At 31.3% G+C, this 16,861-nt stretch overlaps 2 protein-coding genes across 3 annotated transcripts; both read right to left on the reverse strand.

The window, feature by feature from the left end:
- Positions 1–2,885: 2,885 nt before the first annotated feature.
- On the reverse strand, positions 2,886–6,077 carry LOC137829513 (PHD finger-containing protein 1). 2 transcript variants are annotated; one of them, XM_068636324.2, is made up of 6 exons: positions 5,844–6,077; positions 5,068–5,153; positions 3,945–4,439; positions 3,628–3,849; positions 3,420–3,544; positions 2,886–3,335 (listed from the first exon to the last, which is right to left on the reverse strand). In XM_068636324.2, exons 1-6 carry the CDS (start codon positions 5,844–5,846, stop codon positions 3,250–3,252), a joined length of 1,017 nt encoding a protein of 338 aa, XP_068492425.1. In that variant the 5' UTR covers positions 5,847–6,077; the 3' UTR covers positions 2,886–3,249. The 2 variants fall into 2 exon arrangements, with proteins under 2 accessions (XP_068492425.1, XP_068492424.1); XM_068636323.2 differs by lacking the exon at positions 5,068–5,153 and having other exon boundaries at positions 5,844–6,053.
- A 1,102-nt stretch (positions 6,078–7,179) lies between these two features.
- Positions 7,180–9,234, reverse strand: LOC137828860 (Concanavalin A-like lectin protein kinase family protein). Its single transcript, XM_068635597.2, has one exon. The coding sequence runs from the start codon at positions 9,232–9,234 to the stop codon at positions 7,198–7,200; it is 2,037 nt and encodes a 678-aa protein (XP_068491698.2). The 3' UTR covers positions 7,180–7,197.
- Between the last annotated feature and the right edge of the window lie 7,627 nt (positions 9,235–16,861).

Here is a 16,861-nt window from a genome sequence, read left to right on the forward strand (position 1 = left end):
ACCTATGCTGGGAGGGGAGATAGATCTCCCTATCCGTTTTGGTGCAATTTTTCCTTATAATCAGTCAATCATTATAGGACAAAATTTGATTACTTTGCTACCTAATACACTAGAAAACAACCTTATCCATTTAATTATTGTACTTATGTCTCTAATAGTGCCAAACAAATAGAATGTATAATTTTCTCAATGAAACAATGATTCAAATATAAATAAAAATATTAATTTTACACAATTATAAAATCCTATTAATTAAATTCATTTGTGGAATTGAACACATGTTATAGGTATTTTCCTTCATAGTTATTTAAATTATATTAATAATTTTCATTCATTATTTAAACATGTTCATATTAAAATAAAAATATACACAAATATTGGGAAAAAGTGTAACCTTAATTTGATAGTGTCGAGTGTGTGTACAACATTGTGATGTAACATGTTGAAGTGTTCTTGATGTGATGTTACATTGTTTTTGTTGGTTGCGTGATAATTGTGCTTACTACTGCTTCAATTTGTGCATGTCCCAGAGTACCAAGGTTACAGCTTCATACCAATGGAGCAGTTAGGCAAACCTACCATCAAATTCTTGTGCTACATCGGTTTTTAAAATTTAAAAAAAAAATCTTATTCTTTACCTATAATTTATGTGAAAAAAAATTCAATCAAATTTTTAAATAAATTTGTATTTAGGAAATAAAACTTTAATTAGTATAAAAAAACTAAATTAGCTAAAATTCTACCCTTCAAATATTTTTTTAATAAGTATAAAAAAATGAATTAAATTTATAGGTAAAAAAATTGTATTTTGAAATGATGAAGGCTAAATTAGTGTTTCTTTGAATTTAAAGGTGCAATTTCATAATGAATACTATAAAATTAAAATATGAATATGACCTATGCATTTCATTATTTTGCCATGTAACACTCAAACATGTTATCCGCGACGAGTTCACTCGTACATGTGTTTCCTCTTCATCATTTTAAGAATTCATTTTTTTTACTTATAAATTTAATTTATTTTTTTATATTCATTAAAATCATATTTGAAGTGTACGATTTTAACTAATTTAATTTTTTTATTCTAATTAAAATCACATTTCTTATGATTTCCTTCAAAAATCTTATTATAAAAAGTTTACATGAAAATATTGAAAATAACCGTGTAATTCAATTTTTTTAAAATTAATTCTTTAGCACAGATACAGATATGAACACTGAGGACACGATACGGATACGGAGATACGTGTAATCTCTAAAATGTAGAACATGGGACACGGATCTATATATTATATAATTTTAAATTATATAAATTGAAAATAAATATTTATGTGCTATGTTTGAGATTCTTTTGGAAGCATGAAGATATTTTTCATGACTGGTTCAAAAGAATTTGTTCCTTATTTTTATAATCATAATAGAAATTTATACAATAAATTTGAATTTTTAGAAAATTATTGTATTTATACATTTTAAAATTGTGTTAGAATCATGTTAAAATTTTTAAAAATTCAACAAACATTTTTTTGAATTGAACATCTTCACTGATAACTTGATAAGTGTTTTACGAGTGTCCAACACGGATACACCATTTAAGAGAAGTGTCTGAGTCTCATAGCTCCTACCCCTACCGCCCAATTAAAAAATAAAATTTTAATTTATCCATTTCTGAAAATTCAAAAGGAATTTACACTATTATAGAAAAAAAAAAACCTACGTTATCACCAGGATATGAATGTAGAAAATCCAAAGTTGGTTTGGATGCATCCATCATATAACATTGTTTGATTGTCAAATTTGGTATTGATGTGATGTTACATTGTTCTGTATAGGACGCCACATCTGCTCACTAATGTCTCCACACATAAAATGTGCATATTCAAAAGCAAGTCTTCAGAAGGCTACTTACTAGTTTTATAATAATTATATTAGAAAAAAAGTTATCTAAAATTATTTTATTTACTTGATAATGTAAAATCATTTCCATTTTCAGATTTACATCTCTCCATTTCTCTCTTCTCTGATTAGTGTTTTACGCACAATTATATATACATTGTTTGTCTTACATACCCAATATGACCTCAAATTATCTTCATCTTTACCTTCATAATAAGGTAAATAAGAAATTTAACTTTTTACTTTCAGCTAGTTATACGTCAAATTAAGTTCATCCAAAAATTATTGGCTTCTTAATAAGATGAGGCTATACAGCCCAGGCTTAGACAGAGAGAAAACGGGTTTTGGATTAGATAATTCAAAACTTGTTTCTAAATTCAGTAAAACACAATTCAAAACTCGTTTCTAAATTCACTAAAATGTTCCGGATTAATCAATCCATGATAGTTTTGGATTAGATAATTCAAAACTTGTTTTTAAATTCAGTTAAACGCAATTCAAAACTTGTTTCCATATTCACTAAAATGTGGATTAACCAATCCATATGATGCAAATTTATATTTAACGTTTTTTTAAAAAAAAATTGAATTACATATAAAAATACATTCTGATCCCATAATCCAAAAAAAAAATTCCCTATAATTTTGAATTATGAAATCCAATTTTTTTTTTCAAAAAAGTATGTTCTGAATTACAATCTTGAAACCTCTCTCTTTTTGGAGAGAAGCTTTCGGTTTAAAAAGTATGTTCTAAAATGTATTTTTTTTATCTAAAAACAAAAATGCATTTTCACAAAGTATGGGATGCCACAAGAACATATAGAGGTGCAGTGCAAGAAGAAGCCGCCAGAGAAAACGGGTACGTGGAGTCCACTAGTGTTGGACCACAATGGATATATCCATCGATTTTTAAACACGTATATTTATTTATTACTATAGTTGTGTCACATTAACTCTTTCAACATGAAATATCAGTATATATTTGCATGGTTTCCAACAAAGGAAAAATTACAAGTTACAGGCCCAAATCTACCTGAAATACAAATAACATTGTGATGAAAAACGTTTTAAGAAGACCAAGATTATGGCACACTAAAGGCCACAATGCTTACCAGTTACCACAATCAAAGACTTTGGTCAGACAAAATTGAGGCAGTTTCAAAAGGTTTCGAGAACATACATCTATGTATGCTTCTCTATCTTGGAATATGAAGTAGTCACAACAAGGGTGTACCACTACAAGCCATCTAAACTCTTGCATTCATCACATTCTATTCTATTCACTCTAATCCTCATCATGCTTGTATATTGGATGGACTATGTCTAAGGTTAAGCTAACCTAATAAGAGCTTCGTCAATCTCTGCATGCACCATTATTTCTCTGTTCCGAAGTTTGCTTTCTTTTGAAGACACCCCACAAATAATATTTAGCTTCAAATCCTGTCCAAAGGACAAAAAAGTTAAAATATAAGCTTAAGTCAAATAGAAATGAGCCCCTAAAGAGGTACAATAAATGAAGCTCACTCCAATAAGCGATTGGAAGCTCGGTGGAAGGAAAAACTAAAAGCTCTGTATTTTTAGCCACAAATCTTATTGCATGTTCTTGGCAAATGACATCATCAACCAGCGCGTCAAATACCTTCTCAGTTCTGCCAAGGAAGAAATATTCAGGCATATCAAATTAAAGAAAGAAATAGTAACATTATGTAAAAAAATGTCTGAGAAAAATCACCCTTCACTGTCAGGAAAGAAGAAAAGTGCGATGTCCTGATCAGTTGGCTCCTTCCTCTTGAAACTTTCAGGCCACACAATAGATTTTGGAACCAATTCTGCATGAAGAACTTCTGGGAAACGTCCTGTCTCCTGTGCAACTTTGGAGCATGCTAAATCGGACACATGAGCAAGAAGTCCACTGACAGTACCAATAGTTTCATTGCAGAAGTATATGCTTCCCCTATTAACCAGAAAAATCAACTTCAAATGATATTCACCACAACAGCTATAGCAGTTCACCAATTTCAAAAGAAGGCAGCAAAACAACTTGTGTACCTCCAGATAGGATCAATTAGAGGCTGTGCATAAACACGATCATGTAATTCTACACAACTTGAATCATTATTGGTAGCTCCTTGAGAAAATGGAACAGTTTGGAGACCCAAATCAGAATTAGCTACATCCCTTGGAGCTGCCCCACACTCATTTGTTACCTCACACTCTTCTTCACTGCTGATAATGCATTGAGGATGCTCAAGCTCAGGTGAACTGGATAGTACACCCTTTGTTTCATAGTTAACTTTTCCTTCCTTATGTTTCTTTTTAATCTTCTCTTTTTGCAGTTTATTCAATTTCTTCACTCTCTCTTTGCAATTTGCAACTACTCTCGTGGCTTGGGTTACATTTTTTTCCAAATTTTTATAGTTTCTTGTTACAGATGAGAGAGGTGTAGATTGGTCGAGTGAAGGTGGTATCCTAAGCCGTTTTGCACAATCATCACAGAACCATGTAACAGCATCAGTAAAAATCACAGGCCCCTTTAAACAGTACCTGATAAAAAAAGGACAATTAAGACGTCAAAGGTCAACTAAAGACTTAAAGAAACGAAATCGCAAATTTACAAGTTGCATTGCAGTTTTTCTATTTTCATAAAACATTGGGAGAAAAAAAATCCAATTAAAAAGGGAATTATTCAGTTATGTTGCATATCTATTCAATAATCCTTCAGTTTATCCAAACCAGCAATAATGTATCACTCCCTGGTCATACCTTCAATACCAACAGAAATTTTAGATGGTCTGTATGGCAGTAAAAAGAGAGGCACCATCAGCTATGTACTGATTTTAAAATCTGGCTAATAAAGTAAATCATAATTTTAAAAGCACTTACATTTAAAATCCAAAGGTACATATATGCTTTACAGAGTCGTGATGGATAAAAAAAACAATACACACTATAAAAAGTGATCAGGGTATCAATACTAAGCAGTGAGTATCATTCCAATTATTTTTTGGAATTTCCAGCTATAGAGAGTACAGTCTTACATCGTTTTTTTTTTACTGGAGAAGTTCTATAGAATGTTCAAGCAGCATTAAGTAGTAGTGGCATTTAAGTATGATGATAAAAATTGCTATAAGTGCATGCAAGAAGGCAGAAAGAGGGCACATGCAATAATTACCTATGTAGCGCATAAGCCTTACACCCAGAGCAAAAAACCAATGCAACTTGAAAGCCTCTATCGCCACATTTGAGACAAACAGTGTCCTACAACAATGGTTAAATATTTAACTGAAAAGGTTCACAAGACCACGAGTGCAACTCCAAACACGCCCTCTTTCATTAAATATTATAACAGACACATGAATACAAAAACCAAATCATATATTATGCTTATCTTCTGAGTCATGTATGTATCTATTGGTTGATGTAAAGAACAATTCCAAAACACTAACAACACTTGCCCCCTTTTCAACTCATGCACCAGTATCTTAGCAAGAGATTACAATACAATCATTTGGATTGCATGTTCCACAAACCAACAACAGGAATCTCCAAAATGGCAACCAGATCAATAATTCTTCAGATGTTGGATTTTACAACATTAAATCAAATTAAACACAAATTGATCCAGTAGACTTCGTAAGAAGCAAGTATTCCAAAATTATAATCACAATTCTTCTACCGAGCCAGAATGCTATGACCTTAGGATTGCCATTTATGGCACATTACTCTTACCAACCAAATTAACAGCACAATGAAACAGACAACATCTCAGCGGAAGCAATTACATCACCTAAAACATAAACCACTTACCTCGCACCTTCAAAGACAGAGACCAGTAAACAAAAACGATAAAGATTCAATTTTTATTCATAAGGGCAACATTTTTGTCTGCCCACAAAACAGGAAATCTTACTCCATCATCGTAAGGAAAAGGGAAAGAAAAAAACTGACCATTTTGATGACAATACGCTGATGTTGGAGCAGCGCGAGGGTTGGATTGGGCTGTGAAAGAAGGATTGTTTTGATGTGAGAGAGAAGTGTAGCAGAGAACTAAACAACCATAAGTGTTTGCAGAACTGAAACGAAAACCGACCCTTCGGATTCATCTTAACATGCACAACATTCTCGCTTTGGGTTGGGCACCTTTCTTTCTCACACTGAAAAAATGAATACTCTCTGTAGAATAAATTATCACGTTATCACAAAATTAAATTAAAATCAGCAAAAATTAAATATATTAATTTTAAACTTAATGTAATATAACTCCAGTTCAAATATTATTTTGCTAAATACTTCTAGATAAAATTTCACCACCTAAAATATTGATTTTTAACTTAAACATTATTATCTCTTTCCCAGAAGATATAGCATATATACATGTAGAAAAACAATTGAATATAAATTTAACGATAATATAAAGGAAAATCACTATTCTACAAATATAAAGTATAAAATATTAATAGTTTTGATAATTTATCATTTTAGAAGAAATATTTCTTATCATGTTTTAATTTTGAAAAATCATACAGTGATTTTTTAAACTCTTATTATCATAAATGAAATTTAAGTGATTTCTATTTTTATTAGAGTTTAGTTTTCATACACTAAATACTTTTACAAGATTAATCAACCAAAAGTATGTTAAATATATTTTTCTAAATACTTATTATAAGAGTAAATAATATCTTATCTTATCAACACAGAGTAAATAACTTCTTGAAATCTATTATATTCAAAGTTAGTATACTATATTAAAAAAACATTACGATATATTAATTAAAATTTATTATATATCATTAAAGAAAAACTTAAGAGCTCTGTAAAATATTTCCCAAAAAAATTTAAAGGTGTACATGTAAAATTTTTCAAATTTAAATAACAGGGACGAACATTAAAATAGCATTTTTATTGAAAAAAATTCCGTACAAGTTGCTTACATGTGTGTTCAGTTTTTCCCCAATCCTGGTAGGTATCGTGTTGCTTAAGTATTGTCATTTTCTAGGTTCCTCCTATAAGTACTTTTCTTTTCACTGTTCATATTATTGATTCACTAAATGCATGTAACCTACTCTGTAAATGTTTTGCTTGATTTCTTCATTCAGTTAGTTTCTTGTGAACTGGTCACAAAACCAGAGAATCTGCTTTCCCTGATCATAAAGAGTTTGAAACAAGTTTAGTTTTGAGGAAATTTGAATTGATTTGAAAGTCTAAAAACACAAAGTTGCTGGTAAAGTGGATATTGTTATTAAACAAGAAAACAAGTGTTTTTCCTTCTGGAGATAATCTGAGTTGTATGTAGAAAATCCTAGTAAAACTGACTTCTAGGGGTCAAATATGGAGCCTCATCTGTGGTGAAAGAATCTGCAACAACATAGGGTGTTTCAGGTGTAGCATGAGGAGAAATAGGCCTAATTCTGACCCTTGGTTTAGTGGGAGGCAAGAGAGGAAGTGGTGCTTCCTTCTTAAGAATTCTTGCTGCTTCTCTTACTCTTGGCCTCTTGTGATCATCAGGGTGCACACAAAGAAGCCCCACCAATAGCATCCTTTCCATATCTAGTGCATCAAATTTCCCCATCAATCTTGGATCAGCAGCCTCAATGAGTTTCCTCCTTTCCCACAAGCTCCACACATAATCCACAACCACAGTTCCATCATCTTCCACAGGCTTCCTCCCACTTGCCACTTCCAACACCACCACCCCAAAGCTGTACACATCAGTCTTCACAGTAGGAACACCAGAATAAACATACTCAGGAGCAAGATATCCCATTGTCCCTGCTGGTATAGTCGCCTCCCTCGTGCTAGAACTGTGCTCATACACTTCCGCAAGCCCAAAATCCCCAAGTTTTGCATTGAAATCGGCATCTAGCATTATATTGCAGGTCTTCACATCCCTGTGAATGATCTGCCTCTCACACTCCTCATGAAGGTAGGTGAGAGCAGCTGCAACCCCAAGAACAATATTCTCCCTTTGCCTCCACGAAAGAACAATGGAAGAATTGAAGTTCCTATGCAGAACCTTATTGAGGCTCCCGTTGGGAAGAAACTCATAAACCAGGACCAACTCATTTCCCTCACAGCACCACCCCTTAAGCTGAACCAAATTCTTGTGGCGCAAGTAACCCACCATGGTGGCAAACTCAGTGGCAAAAGGGTTATGCAAACAATCCAAATCATTTTCCCTCTCAAATCTCTTCACTGCCACATCCCCTCCAAAGGGAAGATACCCTTTATAAACCTTGGCAGATGCACCCTCCCCAACAAGCCTATCACGATTGAACCCCATTGTGGCAGACTTAATCTCCGAAAGTGACAACCTAGTCGGAACTTTACTCGTCTGAAACCTACAACTCTGCCCTTGCTCCCTATTCTTCTTAACACCTCCTTTCCTCCTTGTCAAGAAAACACACACCACAACCATCGCCGCCATAACCGACACCACAAAAGCCGTTAACCCTGCCAACCCAAGAGCCATCTCCGCAATCTTTTTCCTCCTCTCGTTCTCCCTCGAGTTCGAATCATAACCAAAACCCGTAGAATCCCCTTCGTAACACAAGAAACAGTCACCTTCGTCGACCACATCCATGGAGCGAGAGTCATGGTCCAAAGTCGTGAACTGCCAATGATGAATAAGGTAATCACTTGATCCCTCCCCATTGGAGGCGGTGAAACCAACGTGCATGAAGTCTTCAAGTCTCTCGGAGAGGTCTATTTTGGAAGCAAGAATGGGAGTGGGAGGTCTGGTGGAGGAATAAGCGAGCCAGACACGTACCATCTTGATTGCATGGCGGTACTCCACCCATGCAGTAATCAGTTTGCCGCTCTTGAGGTCAATGCCGCGGGACAACGCGTCGACGGACGCGAAGGAGGAGGCGCTGTTGACGTCGAGGGCCACGTGGTTGTCGTTGATGTCGCCGAGGGAGGGGTCGAAGGTGGTGTCAAACTCGACGGCGAAGAAGGAGGAGGAGGAGGGGGAGGGTTGCGGGAGGCCCATGGAGAGGGCGGGGAAATGGGTGGAGGAGGCGATGAGGAAGGCGAGGCCGTCGCCGGAGGGGCAGGAGGGGGAGGAGAGGATGGAGAAGGAGAAGCGGGAGGAGAAGGAGGCGGTGGAGTTGGTTTGGGGGTCAAGAAAACGGAGTGGGTAGATGAAGAAGGCTCTTCCGATGGAGGAGGAGGAGCAGGTGGGTTGGTGGGTGGTGAGAGTGATAGCTTTGTGGGAGAAGAAGGCGTCACCGTAGAGGGTGAGGTTGTCGGAAGGGAAGGAAGGGAGGGAAAGTACCAAGGGGAGGAGGAAGACGAAGAAGATGAAGAAGAAAAGTGGTGGAAGAGAGGAACAAGGCATTGCAAAAGAGAGGTTCTTGAAATGTTGTGGCTCTTTTTGAAGAAGTTGCAGGTTTCATGGTAGCGGTGCTTTGTTTTGGAGCTTTGGTTGTTGAAAGCTGAGAGATAAAATGATGTGTTTACGTCCTAAAAATATAGAAAAAATTATAGTTTAACATCTATATAACATAAAATACTCTCACTTTACCATCTATTACAACAATATAATAATATATATTAATCATTTATATTAATATATAAAATAAATTAGTATATTAAATTTTAAAATAGTAGTGAACTTTTAAATGTATCAACATATAGATACTTCAAAATATAAGAAAAATTATTGAAACTTAACTTCTTTTCATTCCACTTTACAACTCCTCTTAGTAATTAAATATTATATTTATTTAATAAAAATAATAATAAATTTTTTTCACAGAGTAATAATATTTTAACTTCAATTTTTTTTCCACGTTGCTTTAACAATTAAATATACTATTATTTTGTTTCAAAATTTTATTTATATTATTTTTATTAATTAAATATAATAAAAGATTCTCCCTAAAAATATTACTAAGTGTAAAATAGCTTAAAAATTTTTATATTTAATTAGGTCATTTATTGAGTTAAGTTTTGTTTATGCACTCAATTAGAATTAGAATTAGAATACATTTAATCTCTCTTAACTAAATTATAATACAACTAAGATGTCTTGTATAAACTAGTACGAATGAATCAAGATAAGAGGTAAGAAGATATAATTTTTTTAAAAGAGAAGGAGAAATTTTGTTAAAAAGTTTGCTGTGATACTAAAAAGAATCGTTCACTTAAAAAAAAAAAAAAAAATATATATATATATATATATAAGCCATGGGGTTGAGGAATATGAAAATGGTAATTTTACCATCTCTGTGGGATTGCACATGAAACCATGGGGTGGAGGAAGAAATTGTCCAAACAATGAAGGTCTATACAATTTTTATTGGCCCAATTTACTTATTTTTAGATGGGACGGGCCACGTTTATGAAATAATAAAACATATTTTAAGAAATTTAAACGTAAAATTCTCTTCAACTCATTTTCTAATTTTTAATTTTAGGTACACAAGTTATTTTCGTTATTTGATAATCAAACAAACTAACATATATTCTTCTTGGTAGAAGGGAAAGAGATAAAATTAAATAAACGAGAGAAAATGAAAAAAAAGGTAAAATGAATAATATTCTATTAAAGAGAAATGAAGGAATATATTTTATTACAATAACATGTTATTCTTATTTATTTATTAGTATTAGTATTAGTATTAGTATTAGTATTATATTATTTTATAATGAAAAATAAATAAAAAAATTACTGAACCCATAGAGGTTTTAAAATTTAATATAAATATTTGTTGCTGTATTTTTCTTAGTTAATTGGAAACGAAATGAAAGGTGGCACACGTTTTTCGCCTTCTCTTAATTTATTTTCTTTATCGTCAAACGGTTTGCAATTGGTAAAATGACGTATTCACAAAAAGCTTTTTCTAAATAGCTAAAATTATAACTGATTTTAAATAATCAGATATTAAATTGAGGCATTTAAGTAAAAATATAAATTAAATTATTCAGTAAAAAGTTAATAAAAGTAATTATAGGGTAGTTGTATAAAATAATAGAATTAGCAATGTATCACTACTCTTATAATGATTGAGATCATTTCTCTTTTACACCTTTTATTTCCTTTTTGTTGTTGTCAAATTGGCCCATTTTTTAAATTTAAATAATAAACTACATTTGAGGGTTGCAAATTACAAGTATAAGAAAAGAACATCTAAAATGTGGGATTAAAATAGTAAAATAGTCTTGTACTAGGATTTATCGGATACCGATTAATTGGTTAATATGAATATATCAAGATAAAAAAAAATACGCAATAAATCAAGTAATACAATTTTTATGATTATACGTATTAATTATGGTTAATCACTAATAGAAATCATTACATTATAATAATATAAATAAGTACATCACACAAAACAAATGTACGTCATTGCATTAACAACACTTAAATACTAAATACTCACTTGAACGTCTGGGAACCTTTTATAGGTGTACTCTCAACCGAGAGTTGAAGCTCAAACACAAAAAGAATGAGAGGAAGAAAAACACAACCAGAGAAGATGAATTAATTGTCCAGCCAGTAACAAGTAGTGTCTTACCCCTTACAAATACAAGTCTCACAATACAAAATATTAATTAATTTGACAGCAATTAAGATAAATTTAACTTTACATAAAACCATTTAATAGTGTGCTTTGGATTAGTTTTAATAATAAAGTTAAAGTTAAAAAGAGAAAACATTAAATGCACTTTAAATTTGAACATGATTGCATACTAAAATGGATACTAGCTAGTAGTTTGCCAAAGTTGAAACACTATAAAAGTAGTTGGTCTAAGAGTATTGAGTGGAGTGAGAGTTTAAGAAAGTGCAGGGAGAAGTATAGATATAATTGTGAGTTTGAGTAGTGTGAGAGATTGTACTATTTATTTCTGTTTCTTTGAAGTATGTTCATGGTTGATCCCAACATAGTAAAGGTAGGTCACATAAATGTTCCATCTATATGGAAGCAAGTTACCAGTTCTTCCCTTCCCATGTGCCCCACCATTAGACCCAATAAGTTAAATTTAGGGGATTATATAGGGTTCACGTAATAACAAGCCCTGTTAGATTTAGAATGTACTGAACAAGGAACAATGTGATTTTATTGTTGTTGTTGTTTATGGCAACACTGACCTATGAGTAAGACAACAATAGGCAAAGGCTGCCAACTATTTGTTGTTTTAAAGTAATAGGAACAAAGAAATAGGATTCATGTTAGGAATGTTGCAAGCACACATAGTTCGGTCCCTCAACACAAAGTTAAGTTCACTCTCTCTCTCTCCATGTCTTTGTTCCAACTGGGTCATGGAAGGGAGGTTTGGATGAGGTGGGAGCTCAAATGCATCACCCAAGGCCCATTGCCAAAGGTTTTTTCCAACTTTGGATGCCACTTTTATGTTCAATCACTATATTTTCACCCATTTCTGTACAATTTCATTTTCATATACTAAGAAGGTAAACTTTTACATGATAATAGCCAAGACTAAAGCTACTTTGTTAGTCTCCTCTAACAAAATATTCCCCAAGGATAGATTGTTGAATCAAATTCATTTAATATCTAGTATATATTAATATAACTATAGTATATGTATAATACATAATTCACAATATTCTATAATTGGTAGTCGATATTTACTTAAGAATGTTAATTTGCTATATCTTAAGAATTCTACTCAATTTACTTATAAAAAAAGTTTGATTAACATAATCCAAATATACATTATTTAATACGAGGAATAATTTAGTAATTCGTACTAAATTGAGTTAATCCACATAAATGTTCATTTCACTCTGTAAATATTTAGACCAAGGACATATTTAACATAATTTATTATTCCAACTACTAAATAGGAAATACTGACTTAAATGTTGGATGACCTTTTATATATAATTTTTCATTCTCTCACGTTTTAAATGAGATCCGAGATACACCTCTTCTATATAATCAAGAACCCGATACCAAAAATGAGAGAATTAGCTTATAGTATGTAAACATTCAAAAATATATATTTTGTACCAGCTAAAAAAATCACGTATACAAAGTGTTACTATAGAGAAAAAGGCAAGTCAAGAAATAGTATAAAGGGATTGATGTGATGTTCTTGTTTTGGGTTTGCACTAAAAATATACATATGCACATTTTGCCCTGTATGTGTACTCATTCACAATCTTGATGATAACAAGCTTTTTCTACAGTTATTATGTTAGTGTTTGAAATTGAAATAAAGTGAAGAGTTTAAAGAAGAGAAATAGAAAAAGAATGGTGTATTTTGATCCTTTAAAAGAAAATGGGATAAAAAAATGAGGTCCCATGAGAGTAGAAAGAGAGGGAGCAATGGTGGTTGGATAGTGTGATTGTGTTAAATGAAGTGGGGACCTTGGCCATATAATTTTGGCTTCTTGTCCCCAAAGCAAAGCCTTTGGATTTTGGAACCATCTTCATCTTCATTCTCTCATTTCTCTTTTCCATCATTCCAAGTTTTGCTTCTCTTGCATCGAGATTTTACTCACTTTTTCACCCACCACAAATCATTCCAAATCAACAAAGTCGGCTTTCAAGTGATCATGTTCCTATTATTGTAATTCTCTCATTATTTCCATTAACTACTATTTCCATCTTTTTCTCTTATCACCAAATTAACTTCCCTAACTCAATCCAACTTCAGATTTTTATTTTTATTTTTTTATTATTATTGAATTGGATGATGAGTTTGTTCAAACTCAACCTCACATCTAATGGGTTGTATTTGCAATCAACTTGAATATTAAGATTATGCTTAACTTTTTACAATGAAAATTAAAAAATAACAATAAAAGTGAAGGTAATATAAAGATAGTGATGATGACAAACATAATAATAAATAATGAATACAACAAGAAAAATGACTATGAGAAGGGTGGTGACAATAAGAATAATTATGATGAAAGTGAGATAATGAAAGAAATATCAACACTGAAAAAAAATAGAATAAAAAAAAAGCATACATTATCATTAACGATCTCATACATTATATTATATATTCACCCAACATAATAAAAAATAAAAAGTATAAAAATAAGCATATTTTACGTTTAATAATTTATATATTACTTTTTTAGTGTGGTTTCAAATTAAAATAGAATAATATCTATACCTAAATGTATCAAAATACATGAATATACATACAATAATATGCAATTTAATTAAATGGATCATATGCAATTCAATCAGATCAATTTATAACATGAATATCTAAAATATTTAGATAGTAATAATGACTTATTGAAAAAAATTCAATAATTAATTATAACTTTATTTATTTTAAAGTAATTTTTGAATATCTCATTTCAAACACAAAAAGTGAAAAAAAAACTATAAATATAGATCGATTTCAAAGGAAATGTTCAATTAATTCTTATACTCTTTTGTATGATTATAATTTCTTATAATTTTCTATATTTGTACTGACTAGGGTGTCGGAGAATCTTCTACAAGTAGATCTTCTCTCATATTCTTCAACAAACTCCGTGATCATATTTCGGAGTCATAAATTTGCTTGTAAAACAAACTACATTCTTCCATCTTGAGAGACCAATCTTCTTATGTAAAATTTTAGTGGGAAAGGTTTTTTCCTTTAATATTTTATCCTATTTTAAGATGTTAGTCCATCACCCACTCACATAAAAGGAAGTTTCATCCCCTCAAACTAAAAATTTCTTCGGTTAACTTATACTCATTAATAGGATATCACAATGAAATAGGCAATTACACTTACTAGTACTCAAACATTTAAGTTGGATTGAATTTCATCTTAGATGAAATGATGGATATTAGTTTGCACTTACTTGTATATTATAATTTTGTCATATATCTAATTAATGTGGGATCTGCAATACATCCCTTATGCTAACGACATGCGACAAAACCTAACTACTTTGAATTAAGATAAGTTCTTAATGATTTTAATACCATATTGAGATAATAGAACTTAAGTCTAACTCATCCTCAAAAAATTAGTTTAATAAGGTAAGATTTACATTTAGTTATAAATTATAATTTAGTAATATCTTTAGAGATTCCGATAATAGAAAAATATACACAAAAAGGTAAAGAAAGATAATTTATATTCATAAGTTAGACTATTTCACAATCACAAATTTATGTGGGTAGGAGACTATGTGAGTGGTATTTCAACATAAAATGTACAAAATCTTTTGAACAAATATTACTTTTTAACTATGATCAAACTATTTTTGTAAAGTGTATTCATGTAAGATTATGCAAATCCTTTAAAGTTGAAACACAATTGGTTAGTCTATCTAAGGCACCCCACTAGGGATGACAACGAGACGAGGGCGGGTACAGGTTTGATTATCCCATTTGTATCTTCGAAGTAAGAAATTATCTTCATTCTCATATACAATAGATATAATTTTTTTGTTTCATCCACATTCCCATGAAATAACAGTGTCCTCTTATTGTTCCAAATATTAAATTAAATAATTTTTATAAAAAATAAAAATCACACAAAAGGAAAAATGATATCATCAAATATTTAATATTAAAAGGATGCACATCTTCTTTTTCCAATGTCAAATATATAAAAAAATTATTTGTATAAATATCAAATTAAAATATCAAATATTAATTAAATAATTATAAAAAAAGAGTAAAAATAATCATATTTATGAGGTATAAATAAATTATGAAACTAAGAATGAAAGAAAAGTTAATATAAGTTTTTAAGTTATCTAATAAATTAAAAATATTTTAGTAATTTAAAACAAGGACAAGCATGGACGAGAATAAGTATTGGAAAGAGGACGAATCATACATGTATACGTACCTATTATTAGTTTTATATATCTCATATAGAGAAATAAGAGAAAAGAAAATGATATATTTTATTAATGAAGAATTGTTAGTCACTTACATTATTGAGTACGATAAAAGATAAAAATAATAGAAACTGATAAAGCAGTAGCATGTGTGACTGATAAAACAGTTATGACTGATAAAACAGTTACAACTGAAAAAGTAGTTACAACTGAAAATCTAAAATATTATATGAGATCATATTTATCATCTAATAGCGCCCCACAAGCCGAAGCATGTATATCTTTCATGTCAGCTTGGATAAGTTGTTACGAAATAACCGAGGATGCAGAGTTTGATCATGCAAAGGATATATTCAAACTGAAGGTATTGAGTATTTTGAGACTTTCTCTCTGGTAGTTAAAGTTACTACCATTCGATTTATTTTGTCTTTAGCAAGTGCTAAGGATGAATTCTTCATCAACTAGATGTGAATAATGTGTTTCTTCATGGCGATCTTGATGAAGAAGCTTACATGACTCCTTCTGCGGACCTTACTCTTTCTCATCCAGCGCAAGTTTGTAAACTTAGAAAATCTTTATATGGGTTAAAGCAGACGAGTCGGCAATGGAACTCAAAACTAACTCAGATTATAATACAACTTGATTATGTTTAAAGTACAACTGATAATAGAAACTGTGACTGATAGAGCAGTTAAAACTACTGTGGTTGATAGAGTAGTGATGGATAGACTATAACTGATAGGTTGTAACTGATAGAGCAGCTGTAACTAATAATTTAAAATATTATATAAAATCATATTTATCATCTAATATCTATCATCATTCTCATACCTAATTTAAAAAATCGAGTATTACCAAAACACATACCTATATTCAATTAATGCAAAGATTTCTCATTAAAATCAGGATGAATTTAAAAAATACTTTCGAAGATGAGTTCATTTATCATCTGTGCACATAAGTTCTTCATGTCTATGATCATAAAGTTCATCACTAAAAACACTATTTTTTTTCCAACTACACTTAACTTAATTTATTAATTGAAATTCAAAAACAATTTCATTTTGTTAATTAGTGTTAGCAATTTAGATATATTGGTTAGATATACTGTGTGCAACGGAGAACCAATAATTTTGATGTGAGATGTATTGCAGAAAACATATTTATCCAAACTTCTAATCACAAT

The sequence above is a fragment of the Phaseolus vulgaris genome, chromosome 7, assembly GCF_051622355.1.
Source record: "Phaseolus vulgaris cultivar YP4 chromosome 7, ASM5162235v1, whole genome shotgun sequence".
Classification (NCBI taxonomy): domain Eukaryota; kingdom Viridiplantae; phylum Streptophyta; class Magnoliopsida; order Fabales; family Fabaceae; genus Phaseolus; species Phaseolus vulgaris.